The sequence below is a fragment of the Myotis lucifugus genome, unplaced genomic scaffold (genome assembly GCF_000147115.1).
Source record: "Myotis lucifugus unplaced genomic scaffold, Myoluc2.0 scaffold_8, whole genome shotgun sequence".
NCBI classification, from domain to species: domain Eukaryota; kingdom Metazoa; phylum Chordata; class Mammalia; order Chiroptera; family Vespertilionidae; genus Myotis; species Myotis lucifugus.
This window is the reverse complement of record NW_005871056.1, coordinates 16,199,295-16,217,230: the sequence shown is the minus strand read 5'-3', so window position 1 is coordinate 16,217,230 and position 17,936 is coordinate 16,199,295. Positions and strand designations below refer to the sequence as shown.

Here is a 17,936-nt window from a genome sequence, read left to right as displayed (position 1 = left end):
TTGGTAGCCAAGCAGCCTGCAGAGCATGGCAAATACAGATTCCCAGGCCCTGTCCCTGGAGAATCTGATCCAGGTCTGGATCCTGATGGGCTGTTGGGGTTGAGATCTGTGGGCCCTGAGACCCCCCCAGGGGGGCCCTCGGGGACAAGGGTGATGGAGCAGTTCACCCCCCCGTGATCCTGTGTGATGGCTCCGGGAGGGTCACCAGGTCACACCTGCAGCTCACCTGTGTTCCAGGAACGAGGACCAGCATGTTTGTTCCTGGGGTCTCCGGGGAGCCTCCAAAGATGGGAAGAAGATCTGCTGCCCTGGAAGAGAGGGAGGAGTCAGGGCTCGCTCAAAGGAACGGACACCAGTGGTGGAAGCAGGAAAGAGGAGCCGAGTGTGAGGGGGAGCAGCCGGAGAAAAGAATGACAGTTCCCAGATCAGCATCATTCTGTCTTAAAGGGTCATGGTCACGGGATGCTCGTGGACACAGGGCTTGTGCCCATGTCCTCCCATTCCCTCCCAACGGTGACAAGGGCCTTCCCAGGCCCCAGAGGAAAGGGGAGCTACCCCAGCACTGGCCTGTTCCAGAGACGTCCCCCCAACCAACAGAAGCCCCAGGAAGAGGACGTAGGAACCAAGACCCCACAGACTTACCGCCTCCTTGAAAAAGGCAGTCATAGCTGGGCAGCCTCTCCAGGAGTTCGACCGGGGGCACCAGGGGGCTCACGGCCTCGAAGCTGAGGTCGGCCACACCTGCAGAGAGATGGGTGGTCCCGCGCCTCAGGGAGGGAGGGGCGTCTACGGAGACTTCCCAGGAAGCTGACAAGTGAGGGCAGGCACATTACTAAAAGCCTCACCCTAATTAAGCCTGGCTCTCTCTGGCACCCTCAGGAGGCAGAACACATCTGCAGGGTGAGAGGGGTGGGTGGGGGTGGGATAGTCGCAGCAGTAATTATAAGGATGGGAAACCCTTGAGAATGGCAGCTCCTGGTTGAGGGCCACCTGCTCTGTGCCAGTCACCACGACAGGAGCTTTATAAACATGTCATAGGCCACCACCCTGGAGATACATACTGAGTTACAGATGGTCACGCTTCCTTAAGGCCCCTCTTTCTCTTTGAAACATGGGTCTATGTCTCCTCCCCTTGAACCTGGGCAGGTTCAAGACCAAAGGAACACAATGAAAGCGATGAAGTGACTGCAGCGTCTACTTCTGGCCTCTAGGAGCATTCCCTCTTGAGCCCTGAGCTGTCATGTAAGAAATCAGACCATCCTACCAGTCAGACCATGTGGAGATGCCCTAAGAATAAATGGAGAGGGCTCAGTGGAGCCCAGCCTTCTAGCCACTCCGGCCAAGCCACCAGGCAAATGAGTGAAGCCATCTGGGACCGTCCAGGCCCGACCAAGCTGCCCACTAACTACCACTGCGTGACCTGTTTGGACTACATGGCTGTGTCACTCCCCTCAACTCCCGCCAACTCCTATGTTGAAACCCTAAATGCCCAGTGGAATGGTATCTGCAGATGGGCCTGTGGGAGGTGGTTACATTTAGATGAGATCATGAGGGCAGAGCCCCCAGGATGGGACTAGTGTCCTTACAAAAACAAAAGAGACAAGGGTGTTCTCTCTCTGGCATGTGCGCACTCAGTGAGAAGGCAGCTGTCTACAAGCCAGAAGGGAGCCCTCACCAGACGCCAGATCTGCCAGGACCTTGATCTTGGGCTTCCCAGCCTCCAGAACTAAAAGGACTAAATGTTTGTTGCTTAAGCCCCCCAGTCAATGTGTTTTTGTTACAGCAGCCCAAACTAAGACAGACCCTCACCCGTTACACGCAAAGCAAGAGAATCACCCAGCTGAGCCCTGCCCAAAATTTTGACTTGAAAAATAATGAAACATAGTGAAATGGTTGGTTGGAAGACAGTGAGATGTGGAGCAGTTTATTACACAGCTTCCTATGATGGACAGTCTTTGCCCTGGGACTCCCCACAGACACGGGCAAAGAGCCCTGAGCTGTCATGTGAGCTGGGCCCACACCATGTTCTGAGGCTCCTTCTGCTCATGCTCCTTCTTCCCACTCTCCTCTTACACGTCTGACCTGCCCTGAGGTCTGAAGGCTGTCCCTGCCCCCGTCTGCTCCCTCTCCCCCTTTCCCTTCACAGGTGTCCCCAAAGGACCTCTGGCACATCTAATGCCATCTTGGTGTCTGCTTGTTGCATTACCCCAAATGACAGACCATTCCTACCCTGTTCTACCAATGAGAACATGGAGGCTCAGAAAGGTGGTGACTCGCCCAAGATCACACAGCCAGTAGTGATGGAGCTGCATTAAGACCATGGTCCATTGGTCTCCAAAGCCCATGTTCTTTCCAAGCACTTTTACGAGGCAGAACGTATAGGAGAATCGCTCACTATAAATCTGCTTATATTTTGCTTATATGTGAAATCTAAAGAACAAAAATCAATAAACAAAATTGAAACAGATTTATAGACACAGAGAACAAATGATGGTTGCCAGAGAGCAGGGGCTTTGGGGGACTGGACAACAAAGATGAGAGGGTAAGATCCACTAGCTGGAATTAAGCCCATTATACTAGTACAAGATTACTTAGAAGGGGAACTTATAATTCCATGTACAAGCCCCTGTAATTCTTTTATCTTTCCAGTAAAGAAACCAAATGGAAAGGATGGGGTAGTTATTCCCAGACATCCTGGGATTCCAAATCCACCTACTTTATTATCGACCATTCCTGTGGACTGCCAATATTTTTCAGTAACAGATTTATGTAGTGCCTTTTTCAGCATTCCAGTAGAAAAAGACAGTCAATATCTCTTTGCCTTCTCCTGGGAAGATTGACAATTTACTTGGACTGTAATGCCCAAGTGATACACAGAAAGTCCCACCTATTTCTCCCAGATATTAAAAGCTGATTTAAATGATGTTAAATTTCCTAGAGATTCCACTCTAATCCAGTATGTGGGTGATTTACTTTTAAGTTATAGGACATTACTAGACTCCCCAAAGGACACAATTTACTTATTGCAGCAGCTAGCTATAAAAGGACATAAGGTTTAAAAGGATAAGCTTCAATTTTGCTTACCTCAAGTAAAATACCGTGGCCATCTCATATCTAAAGATGGCTACTGACTAACCCTGAGAGACTTAGAGGAATCCTATCTTTCCCTCTTCCAAAAATAAGAAAGCAGCTTAGATGGACTTCTGGGTTGGACTGGATATTGTCGAAACTGGGTTCCAAACTTTTCATCAACAGCCCAGCCGCTATATGCCCTAGTGAAGTCAGATCAACCTGATCCAACCTAATGGAACCGCAAATGGAAATAAGCTATAGAGGCTCTAAAACAAGCATGTCAAACTAGCAGTCTGTGGGCCGCATGCCTCGTTTATTTGGCCCGTGTTTGCCTTTGAGTTTGACATGCTTGCTCTAAAGCAAGTATGAGGAATGTCATGCCTGTGGGCCATATAAGGAATTATTTGATGTGGCCCTGTCAAGGGATTCGGGATGAGTTAATTAAATGTCTGACCAAATATAGCAGGCTAGTTTTTAAGTTGATAATTTTGTATGGCCCGAGAATGATGTTATAAATATCCAAATGACCCTTGGCAGAAAAAACGTTCCCCACCCCTGCTCTAAAGGAAGTACTGTTAAAGCTCCTGCTCTGGGACATCCAAATTATAAACGTCCCTTCTTCCTTTTCACACACGAAAGTAAAGGAAATGCCTTAGGAGTTCTAACTCAGAAACGTGGAGCTCATCATAGACCTATAGGCTATTACAGTCAGCAACTAGACCCAGTAGCAAAGGACTCCCTCCCTGTGTGAGGGTGATCTCTGCTCCAGCCATGTCTCTCCTTTAACCATTCATGTTCCTCGTTCTGTTGAATCTTTACTGGACTCTCATCACACCCAACACTTCTCTATCAGTTGACTGGCTTCTTATGAAATGCTCCTTCTCTCTGCACCTAATATTACTTTAACTCAGTGTAATCATCTTAATTCTGCAGCTTTATTACCCTCTTTACAGGATGAAAACACCTACAAGTGTGTTTTGCTTACTTACACCTTCTTGCTCCTAGGAATGATTTACAGGGAACTCCTAATGACAATGCTGACTTAATTTGGTTCACAGATAGATCTTATCTGAAGGATGAACTGGGACATTTCTGAGTCGGATATGCAATAACTTCCACAGTGGACATAACTGAAAGTTCTTATCTACCTGAAATAAGATCTGCTCAGCAAGCCCAATTAACTGCTCTAACTTGGGCTTGTCAATTGGCCAAAGATCAAGTAGCCAATATTTACACTGACAGTCGCTATGCATTTGATGTAGCTCAGGACTCTGGAATGTTATGGAAGCAGTGAGGCTTCTTAACTTCCTCAGGAAAGCCCATAAAAATGGCAAGTGGGTGGAAGGGGTTAAGGGGGTTGGGGTAGGGGACATCTGTGATACTTTCAACAACAAAGGTACATTTTTTAAAAATGGAAAACTGGTTGCAGAATTTGTAGATGCCATTCAATTGGCACTTATCAAAACCCAGGGCATTCTAAAGCTACCACCATGGAGCAAAAGGAAATCATTCCACTGATGCTGCAGCTCAGCAGGCGGCATTGAACAGTCAAGTTATCCAGACGCCAGAATATTCTTTGCTTTCTATTAAATCAATAAAAGATTATCTTTTCCACTATCAACATTCAGCTACAGAGGAAGAAAAGGGAACATGGCAACAAAAAGGGGGAACCTTTGACCCAGAGAGACAGATATGGCTTGGACCCAATCAGAAACCTATTTTACCTATAGGGGCCCAACTCCCTATACTTCAGCATGTACATGAGCTAACACATTGGGGTCCTGAAAAGATTATCTCGGGGAGTAAACAATATTACTGAAAGCCTTCTCCTGCTATCGCTCATAATGTGTATAGCAGATGTTCTCTGTCCAAAATATAACCCAGGAAAACCACTCCAGGGATCCTAAGGACATTGCCCACTTCTTTTGGGTCCATTTGCAGTATGGTAATTGGATTTTATCCAAATTCAACCATTTCAGGGATACATATATATATTAGTTATGATTTGTATGTTTTCTCACTGGGCTGAGGCCTTCCCTTGCAGGAGAGCAACAGCCTTAACAGATAGTAAATTGTTATTAGAAAATATAATCCCCAATTGGGGAATTCCCTCTGAATTACATAGTGACCGAGGGACTTAGTTCACTGAACAAATAATAAAATCATCTGTAATATTTAGCCTATACCACAGTCTTCAGGACTTGTGGAACGTACCAATGGTATAATCAAAATTCAACTAGCCAAATTTCAGAAGCCTTTCATCTCCCCTGACAAAGACTGTTCAAGGATGAGAAGCCGACCACAGAAGCAGACAGCTACCACAAGACGTCAAGTAGGCCTGAATGCTCACAAATTGAAACTGTTCAAACCTTGTTCTTATATCACCTAATTGTTATTGATTGAATGTACACAAAATGGTTTTTATATTGTTATTATCCTCCTTATTGTTTCCTAGGGGAAACAATATCATCTCCTCACACCCTTTCCCTTATTAGAAATGAAAAATTTAACTTGGGTACCTGCTAATCTTTCCCACCTACTAGACAATGATATTCTGATTATCAGTTATGATAATGAAGTTAACATTTTGTTGGCCACACACAGGTCTTCTCCTATAAATATAAGCGTTGGTACATTTTTTTCTGGATATATCTATTATAAAGGGCCCAACTTGGACAAATACCTCCAAGAATGCCTCGCTGATAATTCCCGTGGTAGATATATGGATCTAATCTATGAGTATTATATACCTATAGTAATGGATGATGAAAAGCTAAGAAAAACACCTTGATGTGATGGGAAAAAGCTTGCAGTGACCTGCCCTGTCTGTCATAGAATATCTTGTCCTCAGACTCAACAGCCATGCTCTTGTGGCCGGATGTCCATGAAACCAGAAAAAAATCAATAGGTCCCCATTTCAAAAATTATTAGGATTATTTGGTGGGTAAATATGTCTGTAACTACTCCTGGACGCTTGTGGGAAGCCCTATGGAACACTCAAACTCTGGCTCATTTGGGGATACCTCTACCCACTTAACTATAGCCTGGGAAACTCAACATTTTGGAGTCCATTCAGTGTACTCCAACTGCTCCCAACCCATAGCTACCCAATGGCAACAACATTCCTGGTGGATCCAATAACATTGGTCCTCTAAAAGAAATAAAAGGGGAATACTTGGAGGAGTAGGGGCTGGCCTTGGCATTCTGGGACAAGCTGAACTTTCAGCTAATGAAGAACGTCATTCATTAGAAAAAGACTCTCTACCTAAAATAGGTCATATGGAGGGAATGTTGTTTCAAGAAGGAAAAGGGTGAGAAGCAGCATGGAAAGGACAATAAAGCCTTAGCTCAATGGATAGGACAGACTATAAAAACTCATGCACAAACCCAACAATGAGAACATGCCTATATCCTAACGCAACAGAACCTTTTGTCACTCTATGCCAATGCAAATGGAATCTGAAGTAGCTATGAAACAATGGCCAACAATAATGGGTACAGAAGCCCAGGCCAGACACATATGAGACTCATACAGTTCTCCTGGATTTTGGAAAACTTTGGATGGGAAATGCGATCTACTTTGGTGTGTCTTAAAAACCCAGGCTCCGTTAGATCCTAAGCTTAAATTCTCAGGAGTTCAACTGGCTGGCATAGGGACCATCCTCAATAACACTAGAATACTTCCAATGAGAAGCAGATGGGCCATATTTAAAAACAATAAATAATGGGAATCTATCTCACTATCTGATTGTGAAAATTAAAAAGGTGAGCGGTTATGCCCCCAATCTATATGGAATATTGGATTCACCCAGTCCTGGCCTACTGTATCCACCCCAACAAATAATAATATATGGCATATGGGAAAGGGGCGTTTTTGTTGAGAAGGGTTAGAAAATGTTTCTGTTATACTAAGTGATTTCTATTGTAATAACACCCAATTTATATTAAATACTACTGGAATATGGTATAATACTGAAATTATAGGCTACATAACTTTGCCTGAGGTTAATAAAACCTATGATAATATTGATACTGAAAATCCAATGTGTTGGGAAATTGAACTTAATCCTCCCCATGAAGTCATTTTTATGGAGACTAACCAATCAGAAGAAAAATTACAGCTTTTAGATAATGAAATAGTAAAGAGTCTTAATTCATCTGGCCAACCATATCATAAGGTACAAGTGACAGTGAATGAAGGAGGAAAACATAATTAGCTTAGTAAAAAATTATGATAAGACATGTAAAGGGTTTTTTGTTGGCTGGGATGCTTGTACCCCTCAGACTCTTCCTTGTCTAGTATTAGACATTTTCTGTTCCTAATCAGTGTTACTGGTTTAATACTTTTGCTTTTGTTTCCTGGTATGTAAATGTTATACTAGACGCAGAAAAACAAAACTTAAGCAGAGCCCTAACCGGTTTGGCTCAGTGGATAGAGCATCGGCCTGTGGACTGAGGGTCCCAGGTTCGATTCTGGTCAAGGGCATATACCTTGGTTGTGGGCACATCCCCAGTAGGAGGTGTGCAGGAGGCAGCTGATCGATGTTTCTCTCCCATCAATGATTCTAACTCTCTATCCCTCTCCCTTCCTCTCTGTAAAAAAATCAATAAAATATATTTTAAAAAAAACACTTAAGCAGAAAAAAAAGACTCAGATCATAGTAGCTAAAATATTAGAAATGATCCAGAATATTTTTTAACAAGGACATATAGGATCTGACTGCCTCCCATTCACCTGCCTTTTTATTTTGAATAATAATAATAATTCGACCTTGAATGACATCTAAGGTTATGGCCCATTCCCAATGGTCCACCCTATTCAGCTAGACAAATGCTGACACTGAGACATCCTAGGGATGAGCCTTCCTAGCACCCTGGGACCTCATTATCCAACCAAAAGGTTGGTCATCAATGCATCCTTTAGTTTGATTTATGACCAAAAGGGGGACGTGTGGTCAAAAGAGGCCACATACTACACCTGACAAGCTCAGGAAGGCCTGTGTGGTGGCCTTGCAAACTCAGAGGCCTAAAATAACCTCAAACTATAGTCTGAAATTAAAACTTTTTAAACTAAAACCAGTTTATGGTCGGCTGTTATGTCCTAGGCCAGGACAAAGGTCAATCTTTTTTTTTTTTTAAATACATTTTATTGATTTTTTACAGAGAGGAAGGGAGAGAGATAGAGAGTCAGAAACATCGATGAGAGAGAAACATCGATCAGCCACCTCCTGCACATCTCCTACTGGGGATGTGCCCGCAACCCAGGTACATGCCCTTGATCGGAATCGAACCCGGGACCCTTCAGTCCGCAGGCTGACACTCTATCCACTGAGCCAAACCGGTTTCGGCCAAAGGTCAATCTTTACCTAAACTGAGCCTATTGTCTTTTTGCATCTATGATATCTTTGGAATATCAAAGTAATTTTCCTTTTTCCAGACCCCTCAAAGCACAGGCACCGTCTGCAGAGACCACAGATCCCCTCATTGTTATCGAATTAATCACTGACTGTTGACTATCCTGCACCCACCTATGTAAAAGAAGCATGTGTCTATCATTTTACTTTTTATCCAATCCCAGTGGTTTTTCCTCTTTGCTGTCTCCCACCTCCCTAATCTATCACCACTGGATTTCATGTAACCCACTTACGTCTCCTCTTTTGATTGTAATTATCGAACAAGATGAAAACTGCCATTCTCTGGAGCATTATCTCAATCTGTTGATATTTTGCTTCCCAGCAATTGTTGACAGTTTGGCTCAAATAAACTCAGGAAAGTTATTCACAAGTCTGAATGTTTCTCTATGGGGGGTCTAACCTGCATGACTAACAACATGCGGGGGGTGGGGGAGAAGGTCAGCAGAAGGTCCGAACCGCGTGACCAGTGACATGAAAGATCAGGGGATCTAAACCGCATGACCAGTGAGTGATATGCTAGCAGAGGCCACCCTGGGGGGCGAGGCCCTTGTTTTCCCAGTTTTGCCCATTGCCAGGCACCCGGGCTCTCCGCCCTGGTGACCTTCTGTACCTGGCCCCTCGTCCCTGCTCTGCCCATGCCTTTCTAACTGCCTACCACATAACCACTATGCTGAACACTCTAAACTAATGCAAAATAACATTGAATTAAGAAAAGAAAAAGAAATTTTGAAAAACCTCATCTTGATCCGTCAGGCTATGACATAAGACACATGGCCTGAGCCTCCAAGCAGGAGAGCATAATATAAGAACTGGTCCCCGGAAACTCAGGACAACTCAGGAAGCATCTGCCCACTCACTTGTTGCTCCACCCCACCCTCCACTGGAGACCTGGAAGGTAGGACTTCTAACTCCACTCGACACGAGTCTGCAGCTCAGAGGTCACTCCAGAACCCAAGGGTGCACAGCGGTGGAGTGAGAGCAGGGGAGAGGCCCCAGCTGATCCAGTTCCAGCCCACTGGGCCACCCCTCAAACCCGTTCCCTTAAGCTCCTGCTGCCCTCAGGGACCAGAATCCCTCCACTCTCTTCCTAGCTGCCCAGCTAATCACAGGGAGTTGGCCCTAGAGGGTGAACTGATAAAAATGGTCAGTGGAGGTGATTCTCTGTGTTAAGTCCCTGGAGCACACACGGGTCAAACTTCCAGCTGACCCACCTCCCACCCAGGCCTGCCTTTCTTCTTCTTTTTCCTATTTATTTATTTATTTTGGCAGCTCTTTAAAGCCTATAGCTCTTGACTTCCACAAACTAAAACTGTTCTTTTGAGTTTAATAAAAAACAGAGGCCAGAAGAATAAGTAGATCTTGTTCTAAATTGGAGCAGCCTTGTTTGTCTGGAAGTGGAGTGGAGGTGGTGAGACAGACTGAAATGCTGAAACACATGACCAGTGAACAACCCCGTTCTACTCCTCCCCCCAAATTGGAAAAGTCTTTGTCCTCAAACACATATGCATCTGTAACTATCTTTCTCCTTGCAGGAAACTTAAAAGGAAGCTGAAACAGAAGGATGTTTGCAGATGTAGAGTGTGCCTTTCTAGCAGGAAAACATCTGTAAGCAAATGAAACAGGTGAGAGCGCCAGGATGGACATGGGTGTGGCGCAAAGTCCCAAAGCTTCACACTGTGGCTGCCAATAAGCACGGAAGTCCCTGGTGTGATAATATGGAATTATTTATACCTTAGTTCCCAATATTTTGTTTCTAATGTTTATTAGCATCCTGAGCTATTTTAGCCACCAGGGACCCAGGGACCCACAAACATTTTCTATAAATAGGTGGTAAGTATTGTAGACTTGGTGGGCCAAGCGGTCTGTCTCAATCACTCACCTCCGTTATTGTGGCTCAAAGCAGCCACAGACGCTACACAATTGAATAAGAGTGGCTTTGTTCCAATAAAGCTTTGCAAAAACAGGCCGTGGGTCCTGAGCCATATTTTGCCCACCCACCCTGACCTAGACAGCCACCTGTGAGGATGGGTTTGAGGGGAAGGTGGAGGCTGGAATTTGAACTTTCTGGGACCAGGGCCCATGTACGTCCATCGCAGCTCCCGTGAGCCCGGTTATCCGAAGTGAAGATGAAGGTCAGGGTTGGACTGAGGCCAGGGTGACTGGACTCGGAATCCTTGAGGCTCGGTGGTAGGAACCTGGGCTCGGATCCCCTGGAGCTGAGCCAGGTAATACATGAGCCTGTGCCAGTCACACACCCGTGCAGAACTCAACTCTCCAGCTGTGAAACTGAGCGGACGCTCGTGCCCATCTAATGAGAATGCGAATGCAGTCCTGAGCCTGCCATTAATAAATGCTCAGTCAATGCCATGGGCCTGAGAAGGCAAGGTCTTCCTCTCTCTTTGTGTTCCTTTGAGCCAGGAATCAGTGGAAATGTCCGGCAGAGAAAGAAAGCAGTGGCCCCACCCACCCAGAAGTCTCGGGTCAGCCAGGGCATCAGTGCTGTCCTTCAGGAGGAGACAGGGAAATGCCCTGTGGCTGCTATGTCCTGCTGCAAACCAAACAAAGGGGCAGGAAGCGGGGAAGAATGAGAGGTGGGAAAGCCAGAGCTCCATCCATCACGGGGAGCCACCCCGACCTCCCAGGGCAGTCATCAATCGTCAGCACTAAATTAACCTCACCATTATGTTACGGACAAAAATAAAGGACTCCAGGCTGAACTACGGGCGGACACGTCATTTCCTGTGCAGATCTCATCGGGCACAACAGGAACGCGGACGTCACAGGGCATTGTGTGACACCCAGCGTAGGGCACCCCAGAGGGGGCCACCCAGCCCTTCACTGTCTCCATGGTGCTGGGGCTGAGTCCCAGGGCAGCTGTCCAGCTGGGCCGCCCCACCCTCACACACGCATGGTGGCCGGTGGCCCACCAGGGGATGGCGCAGGCATGATCTCTTCTGCACTTCACAACAACCACTGTTTTCCCCAGTTTGTAACAGAACAAGATGAGGCTCAGAGAAGTGATTTGGGGCAACGAGCTCAGACATTCACAGCAGAGACAGAAGCAGTACTTAAAACTCAGGTCCCGACTCCAAGCCCCAACGCCCTTCCCACTTAGCTGAACACCCTGCTGCTCCATGCAAAGGGCATCAAGCGGCTGCAGAGAAAGCTTCGCAAAGTGTTACCAAGGCATCGTTTCTGCTCATCAGCCACCAGCTGCTTTTTGTTTGTCCAGAGAGGGATTTTCCTTGCAGAGAAAGGGATAATTCATGGATAGCCTCTTCAGTGCTCTTTTAAACTGCCAACCCCCTTATTTCAGAAGGATAAACAGAGCCCACGTCGTCTGCCCCCGATTCCAGATTCATCACCTCACAAGCCCTGAAATCATGCCACTTCTCTGCTCCAACGGCTCCCCACTGCTGTCTTGCTCTGACTTGTTTTATACTTTATCTCCTTCAGCAGGTGTGAGAGCCCCTTTTAGACAGGGAACCCCCTTCCCTGCTTCTTGCATACAGTTGGTGGACATAGACATCTTATGACTTAAATTATACTTAAGATGCTGCAAGAGAGAGTCAAGTGGTCAAATTCACAGAGACAGAAAGTAGGATGGTGTTTTCGTGGGCGGGGGAGAATGGGGAGTCCTCTTTTGATGGGGACAGTTTCAGTTGGGAACATGAAAACATTCTGGAGATGGATGGAGGTGATGGTTGCATAACGATGTGAAGGCGCTGAAGGCCACTGAGCCGCACACTTAGAAATGGTCAAGATGGCAAATGTTATGTTACAGGTATTTTACCACAATTTAGAATAAAATAAAAGAGAAAGATAAGGAGGTTCAGGTGATTATAAGATCAAGAAAAGAAAGAAGTCCTGTTTTGTCTAAAAGAACAAGCAGCCCTGGCCGGTGTGGCTCAGTCGGTTGGGTGTCGTCCATGCACCAGGAGGCTGCTGGTTGATTCCTGGTCGGGGCCCATGCCCGGGATGCGGGCTCCATTCCTGGTGGGGGGCGTGCAGGAGGCAGCCGATCCATGTTGCACTTTCACATTGATATTTTTCTCTCTCTCTCCCTTCCTCTCTCTCTGAAAATCAATAAACTATTCTTTTAAAAAGGAACAACAAACACACAAATAATTGGCTACACTAATTAAAGGCCTTCCTAGCAAGACCAGAAAGCTGGCAGGCCATCCCCTCTCTCACACACTGCAGTGGCTCACTCCTACCCGCAGCTGATGTCCAGGCTCCTGAACCTGTCCGATAAGGCCCTGCATTACATGTGGGGAGAAAAGGTTCTCTCTGCTCACATGATGAGGAGAAACTCCTCCTATGTTGTCCAGAGCAGGGTAAGAGGAGGGAAGACAGCTCTCTGGGGAGGGGGAAGGGGAGGGGGAGGAGGTAGGAACGCAGACCGGAGCAGAAAGGGGGAGTGAGAGAGACAAGCCTGCTTGAGGCTTGAGAGAGAAGTGTGGGAGCTTTGGGGTGGGGAACATTGAGAAAATATAATGTGAGTGAGACCGACATCAAGAGAAATGGGGGAAGAAGACCTGGAAGGAGTTTCCCTGGAGTTAGCAGCCCCTCTGTGCCAGGGAAGAATGCAGCAAGTGCCACCACACAGCTCCACTAATGGGAAGGAAAACCCATGCTCTGTGGAAGGTGCCATCACACCCAGAGAGGCCCACGTGAGGGCCGGGCTTTCTAAGAGCTGCCTGTCCCTTCTGGAGGGGGCTGTCACTTCATGACACTGAGGTTTGCATACATCCTCACACATACACTGTGCCATTTCGCCCAGCCCTTGCTCTGGCCGCTTCTGCCCATGACATCCCATCACCTGGTTCAGCCAGACTTGGCCCGGATTTCCCTTCCTGCAAAGCCAGCCTGGTGGGGTTCTCCTGCTCTGTGATCTCAGAACTCCACTGCCTTCAAGAGAATCCACTCCCCATCATTGCTTTGCCGAATGGCTTTGTAAGAATTACTAGAGGCCCAGTGCATGAAATTTGTGCACGGGTAGGGTCCCTAGGCCTAGCCGGCAATCAGGGCCGATCAGGCTCCCTGCCTCCCAGCCTTCCCGCCTCCCTGCCTCCCCTCCTCCTCCTTCCATTGCTCCCTCAGCGCCCTACCGCCATAGCTGGTCATCCACCGTGTTCCACTCCGCCCCCTGGTGGTCAGCGCACGTTATAGCGAGCGATCGAACTCCTGGTCTACCAGTCGAACTCCTGAGGGGACACTTTGCATATTGTCCTTTTATATATATAGATTACTTGTAAAATACCTGCTTGGGGTCTGCCTCCCCTACTAGGCTTTGAACACCTTGAAGGTAGGTCAGTGTTTTATTCATCCTTGTTGCCCCAGCCATGAGCACAGCACAAAGCAGCTAGTCTGCTATGTAGTCTTAGAGGAAAAATCACTTTACTTTTAGGGCCTTGATACCTTTCCCTAAACCAGGGCTCAGGGAGGAGAAGATAGTGCTGTGGATAAGAGATCTGCAAACAAATTTGGGAGAGTTCTTGGGCTCCCCACTAAGCTATGACATGATGCCATTAAAAGTTTTATTTCTTACTCCCCAAAGGGGACAGTATCTTTCCACTAGTAGTTTCCAGACCCACAATCCCTTTCCAAAGATGTGGCAGCCCTTAGGAAAGACCGGAGGGGCCCCGAGAGCCATGGCGAGCCTGGCAGGGAAGGCCTGCATCCCTGGTGGCTGTGCCTCCATCCTAAGAGATGTGTGGAAAACGCCAAGGCCCAAGGTCAGTGACCAAGGCTCTTGGCAACTGGGCCCCTGCCCGGAAGTGCAGCATCCCTTCCCACCCAGGGACCGTGACAGCTTGGGATCCAGTCTCCGATCTCCAACGCAGAGCAAGGCGGGGGGCACTCTGTGAACAAACCTTCGGGGACCGGAGCTGGTCCAGATGCCAGTCCCGTCTCTTCAGTGCTGAGTCACTAATGGCGACAGTTTTGTGGCCTCAGATCATTGCCTCTACCTCCCTAGGGACCAGGGACCAGGAGTGAGGAGGTGCCACTGAGGTCCTACGCTCCTGGACCAGGCTCTGACTTACCATTTCTGGGAGGGCTGTAAGTCTGCAATCAAAGAAGTTATATTACAAAAGATATGGTTTTTAGAATAAGGGAGGAGATATTTCCTCTTCAGCTCTGAGCGAGGACATCTCCCTCTAAGAGAAGAATGATTAAAAACATATTATGTCTGAGACCACTGAAGAAACAGGAGAAGAAAAGACTGAAGAGTTCTTGTTTTAAACACAGGACAGACAGGTTCTGAGGAGCTTTGGGGGGTAGAATAAACACCAAAGAGTAGAAGCTCCAGGGAAAGATATATCAACTCAATGTAAGAGAACCTTTGACAGGAGGAGCTGTAGGCGGGGCAGCTGCCCACCATGAAGGAGCTTCCATCAATGGGGGGATGCTGCCTCCAGCTGGCGATGCTGTCGGAGGCATCCCAGCACCCGCCAGTGGAGGTGCTAAACGGCCTTCAAGGTGGCGTCCACGTGGGTGCCACCTTCCAGAATGTCCCCGTCTGTGCGACCTTTGGTCCCAAAGTGTGTCATCGGAGGAGGATCTTCTCTTGCTGAAGCTGCCCACATTACAGACTCAAAAACTCAGGGACAGCACTTCAGTGGCTGGGAAGGTAACTCAACTGGACAAAGCGGGCAGCCGCCTCTCACCTGAGAAGGACATTTAAATTATGGAAGTCCTGTAGTAATTAGTAAGTCTGAAACCTGGAGAAAATTTTACTTAGTTCCAGAGTGCATCAACTCAGTTTCTAAAGCGTTTTCTGGGCAGCCCCATCCCTTGCAGTAGGCTCTAATCAGTGATGGTGAATCTATGACACGCGTGTCAGAGGTGTCACGCGAACTCATTTTTTTGGTTGATTTTTCTTTGTTAAATGGCATTTAAATATATAAAATAAATATCAAAAATATAAGTCTTTGTTTTACTATGGTTGCAAATATCAAAAAATTTCTATATGTGACATGGCACCAGAGTTAAGTTAGGGTTTTTCAAAATGCCAAGCTCAAAAGGTTTGCCATCACTGCCCTAAGTGCTGCCCTGAGCTTTGATTGGGTTAGAAAACCACACAGGCCAAAACCGGTTTGGCTCAGTGGATGGAGTGTCGGCCTGCGGACTCAATGGTCCCAGGTTCAATTCCGGTCAAGGGCATGTACCTGGGTTGCGGGCACATCCCCAGTAGGAGATGTGCAGGAGCCAGCTGATCGATGTTTCTCTCTCATCAATGTTTCTAGCTCTCTATCTCTCTCCCTTCCTCTCTGTAAAAAATCAATAAAATAAAAAAAAAGAAAAGAAAAGAAAACCACACGGGGGGCGACCCTATGACAGAATTGAGTCTATCATTTTGAATGTTAAGGGAACTAAAACGTTCGCCTTACTCTCTCACCTTGCTTACTAAATGGGTGATGCCAAAACAGAAACATCACAGGTGATAATATCTCCACTTAATGACAGCTTAATTTTAAAGCTCTGGAGGGTACAATCTGATAATTTTCTAGAGTCAATATTTACTTCATTCCTGCTCTAGACTGAGTGATGTTTTAGGCACTGTACAGCCAATTAATCCTTGATTAAATCTGCAAGATGATACCATAGAGATTAAGTGACTTAAAATCTTTCAGCACAAATGGGCCCAGCTTGCATTTGAATTGAGATCTGACTTATCCCGTTTCTACTAAGAGAAACTCCCAGTATAAATGGAAAGGCTGCTAATGAGCAGTGTTTTGACAGGAAAGACTGCATTTGAATGTTAGTAGGATCTTATTAAAATAAGACTAAAAACACACAATTTCCAACATGTCAGATTAAGTCCTCCTCAAACACATGCTAAGATATCTCCGTACAGCTTCCACTTCAATATGAAAAATTTAAATTGAGCCCTAAAAATAGCATGAGTTTATTTATTTTTTAAAATATATTTTATTGATTTTTTACAGAGAGGAAGGGAGAGGGATAGAGAGTTAGAAACATCGATGAGAGAGAAACATCGATCAGCTGCCTCCTGCACACCCCCCACTGGGGATGTGCCCGCAACCAAGGTACATGCCCTTGACCGGAATCGAACCTGGGACCCTTCAGTCCCCAGGCCAACGCTCTATCCAGTGAGCCAAACTGGCTAGGGCAGCATGCGTTTATTTTATATTGCACTTCGGCTCTGAAACTTAGAGCTCTGAGATAACAACAGAGACAACAGAGAGTGTTGGACCCTCGAAGGACCTTTGCGGCCCCCGAGTTCAGCAACTATGAAAATGGACTAGTGCCCCAGGTCTCGCTGGGAGTCAGATGAAGCTGTGGACTCCCACCTCCAGAAAAAGCACACTCACACAACATTCTGCCCACCCCTTCATGGTCTTCAGATGAAGAACTCCTCACCCAATCTCCCTTCATGGATGAGAAAAGTGCGGCTCAGAGAGTTTAAATGACTGGCCCACGATCACACAGGCAGTTCACAGCAGCGTCGGTATTGAACCCTGGCCTCCCAATCCCCAATCTGAGACTGCACAGCATTCCTCATTCCAATTCAGGATCAAAAATTTTTTAAACATAGCACATTTTTTCCTAAAGTTACCATTTTTTTCGTTGTCTCTTTAAATAGTCCTCATATTCCACTGTATTTTTGTCCCAGTAAAGACAGGAAGGGGTCACCCAGGCTGTTTCGGGAGCGGTAATGAACAGAATGGCTCTTTGCTAGAGGGAGACCACGAGTAAAGACCTTTCATGACATTTTTAAATTAACCTCATCTAAGAGCTGAGCCCAGCTGTGATTGAAATAAGACTCCTGACAGTCACACTTACATTTGGCTCTGGAGGAGGGGGACTGTCGACAGAGAAAGGAAGCATAGGACTGTAAGACTTGGATATATTAAGTCCTTAGGGAGAAAAGTTCTCCTCTTGGGTTTTACCATCCTTCTCCACTGCCCGGGGCCCTTGCAGACACCAGCCTGCAGGCTGGGAATGGGCTCTGCACACAGGAGGAAGGAGGGAAGGAGGGAAGGAGGGAAGGAGGGAAGGAGGGAAGGAGGGAAGGAGGGAAGGATGCCCTCCGCGAGGCAGCACTCGGGCTCGGTGCCCACTACAGAGGTGTGCGCCCGCACCGCCCGGCTGTACTTACTGTCCTCGTCACTCAGATCCCTGTCCATGGTCCAGATGTCCAGCCACAGAGGTTTCTGCCCTTCCAGTGGCTTGGCCGCCAGCATCTGAGGGACTACCCTCGGCCCCTCCCGGACGGGAGGCCCATTGTTGCCTGATTTGAATACAACAGAGGGAAACATCAGAGGGGAAGCACCTAGCCCATGAGAGTAGCCGCTCTGGGCCCATTGACAGGGGTTCCTGGAGCTCCTACTCACCAGGCTTTCTATGTGCCAGCCTCTTGCTGGGCGCCTCTAGTCGTCCGAGTCCTCACCACCCAGGAGGTGGGCACTTTTAGGTGCCCAT

General features: G+C 47.0%; 1 protein-coding gene across 1 annotated transcript in view; it reads right to left on the bottom strand.

Moving 5' to 3' along the window:
- The window catches only part of SSUH2 (ssu-2 homolog (C. elegans)), a 31,066-nt gene extending 13,368 nt beyond the window's left edge, over positions 1–17,698 (bottom strand). The window contains 3 exon segments of the mRNA XM_006109641.3: positions 214–308; positions 643–741; positions 17,614–17,698. Of these exon segments, the coding sequence (XP_006109703.2) occupies positions 214–308; positions 643–741; positions 17,614–17,698 (279 nt within the window).
- Positions 17,699–17,936: the final 238 nt, after the last annotated feature.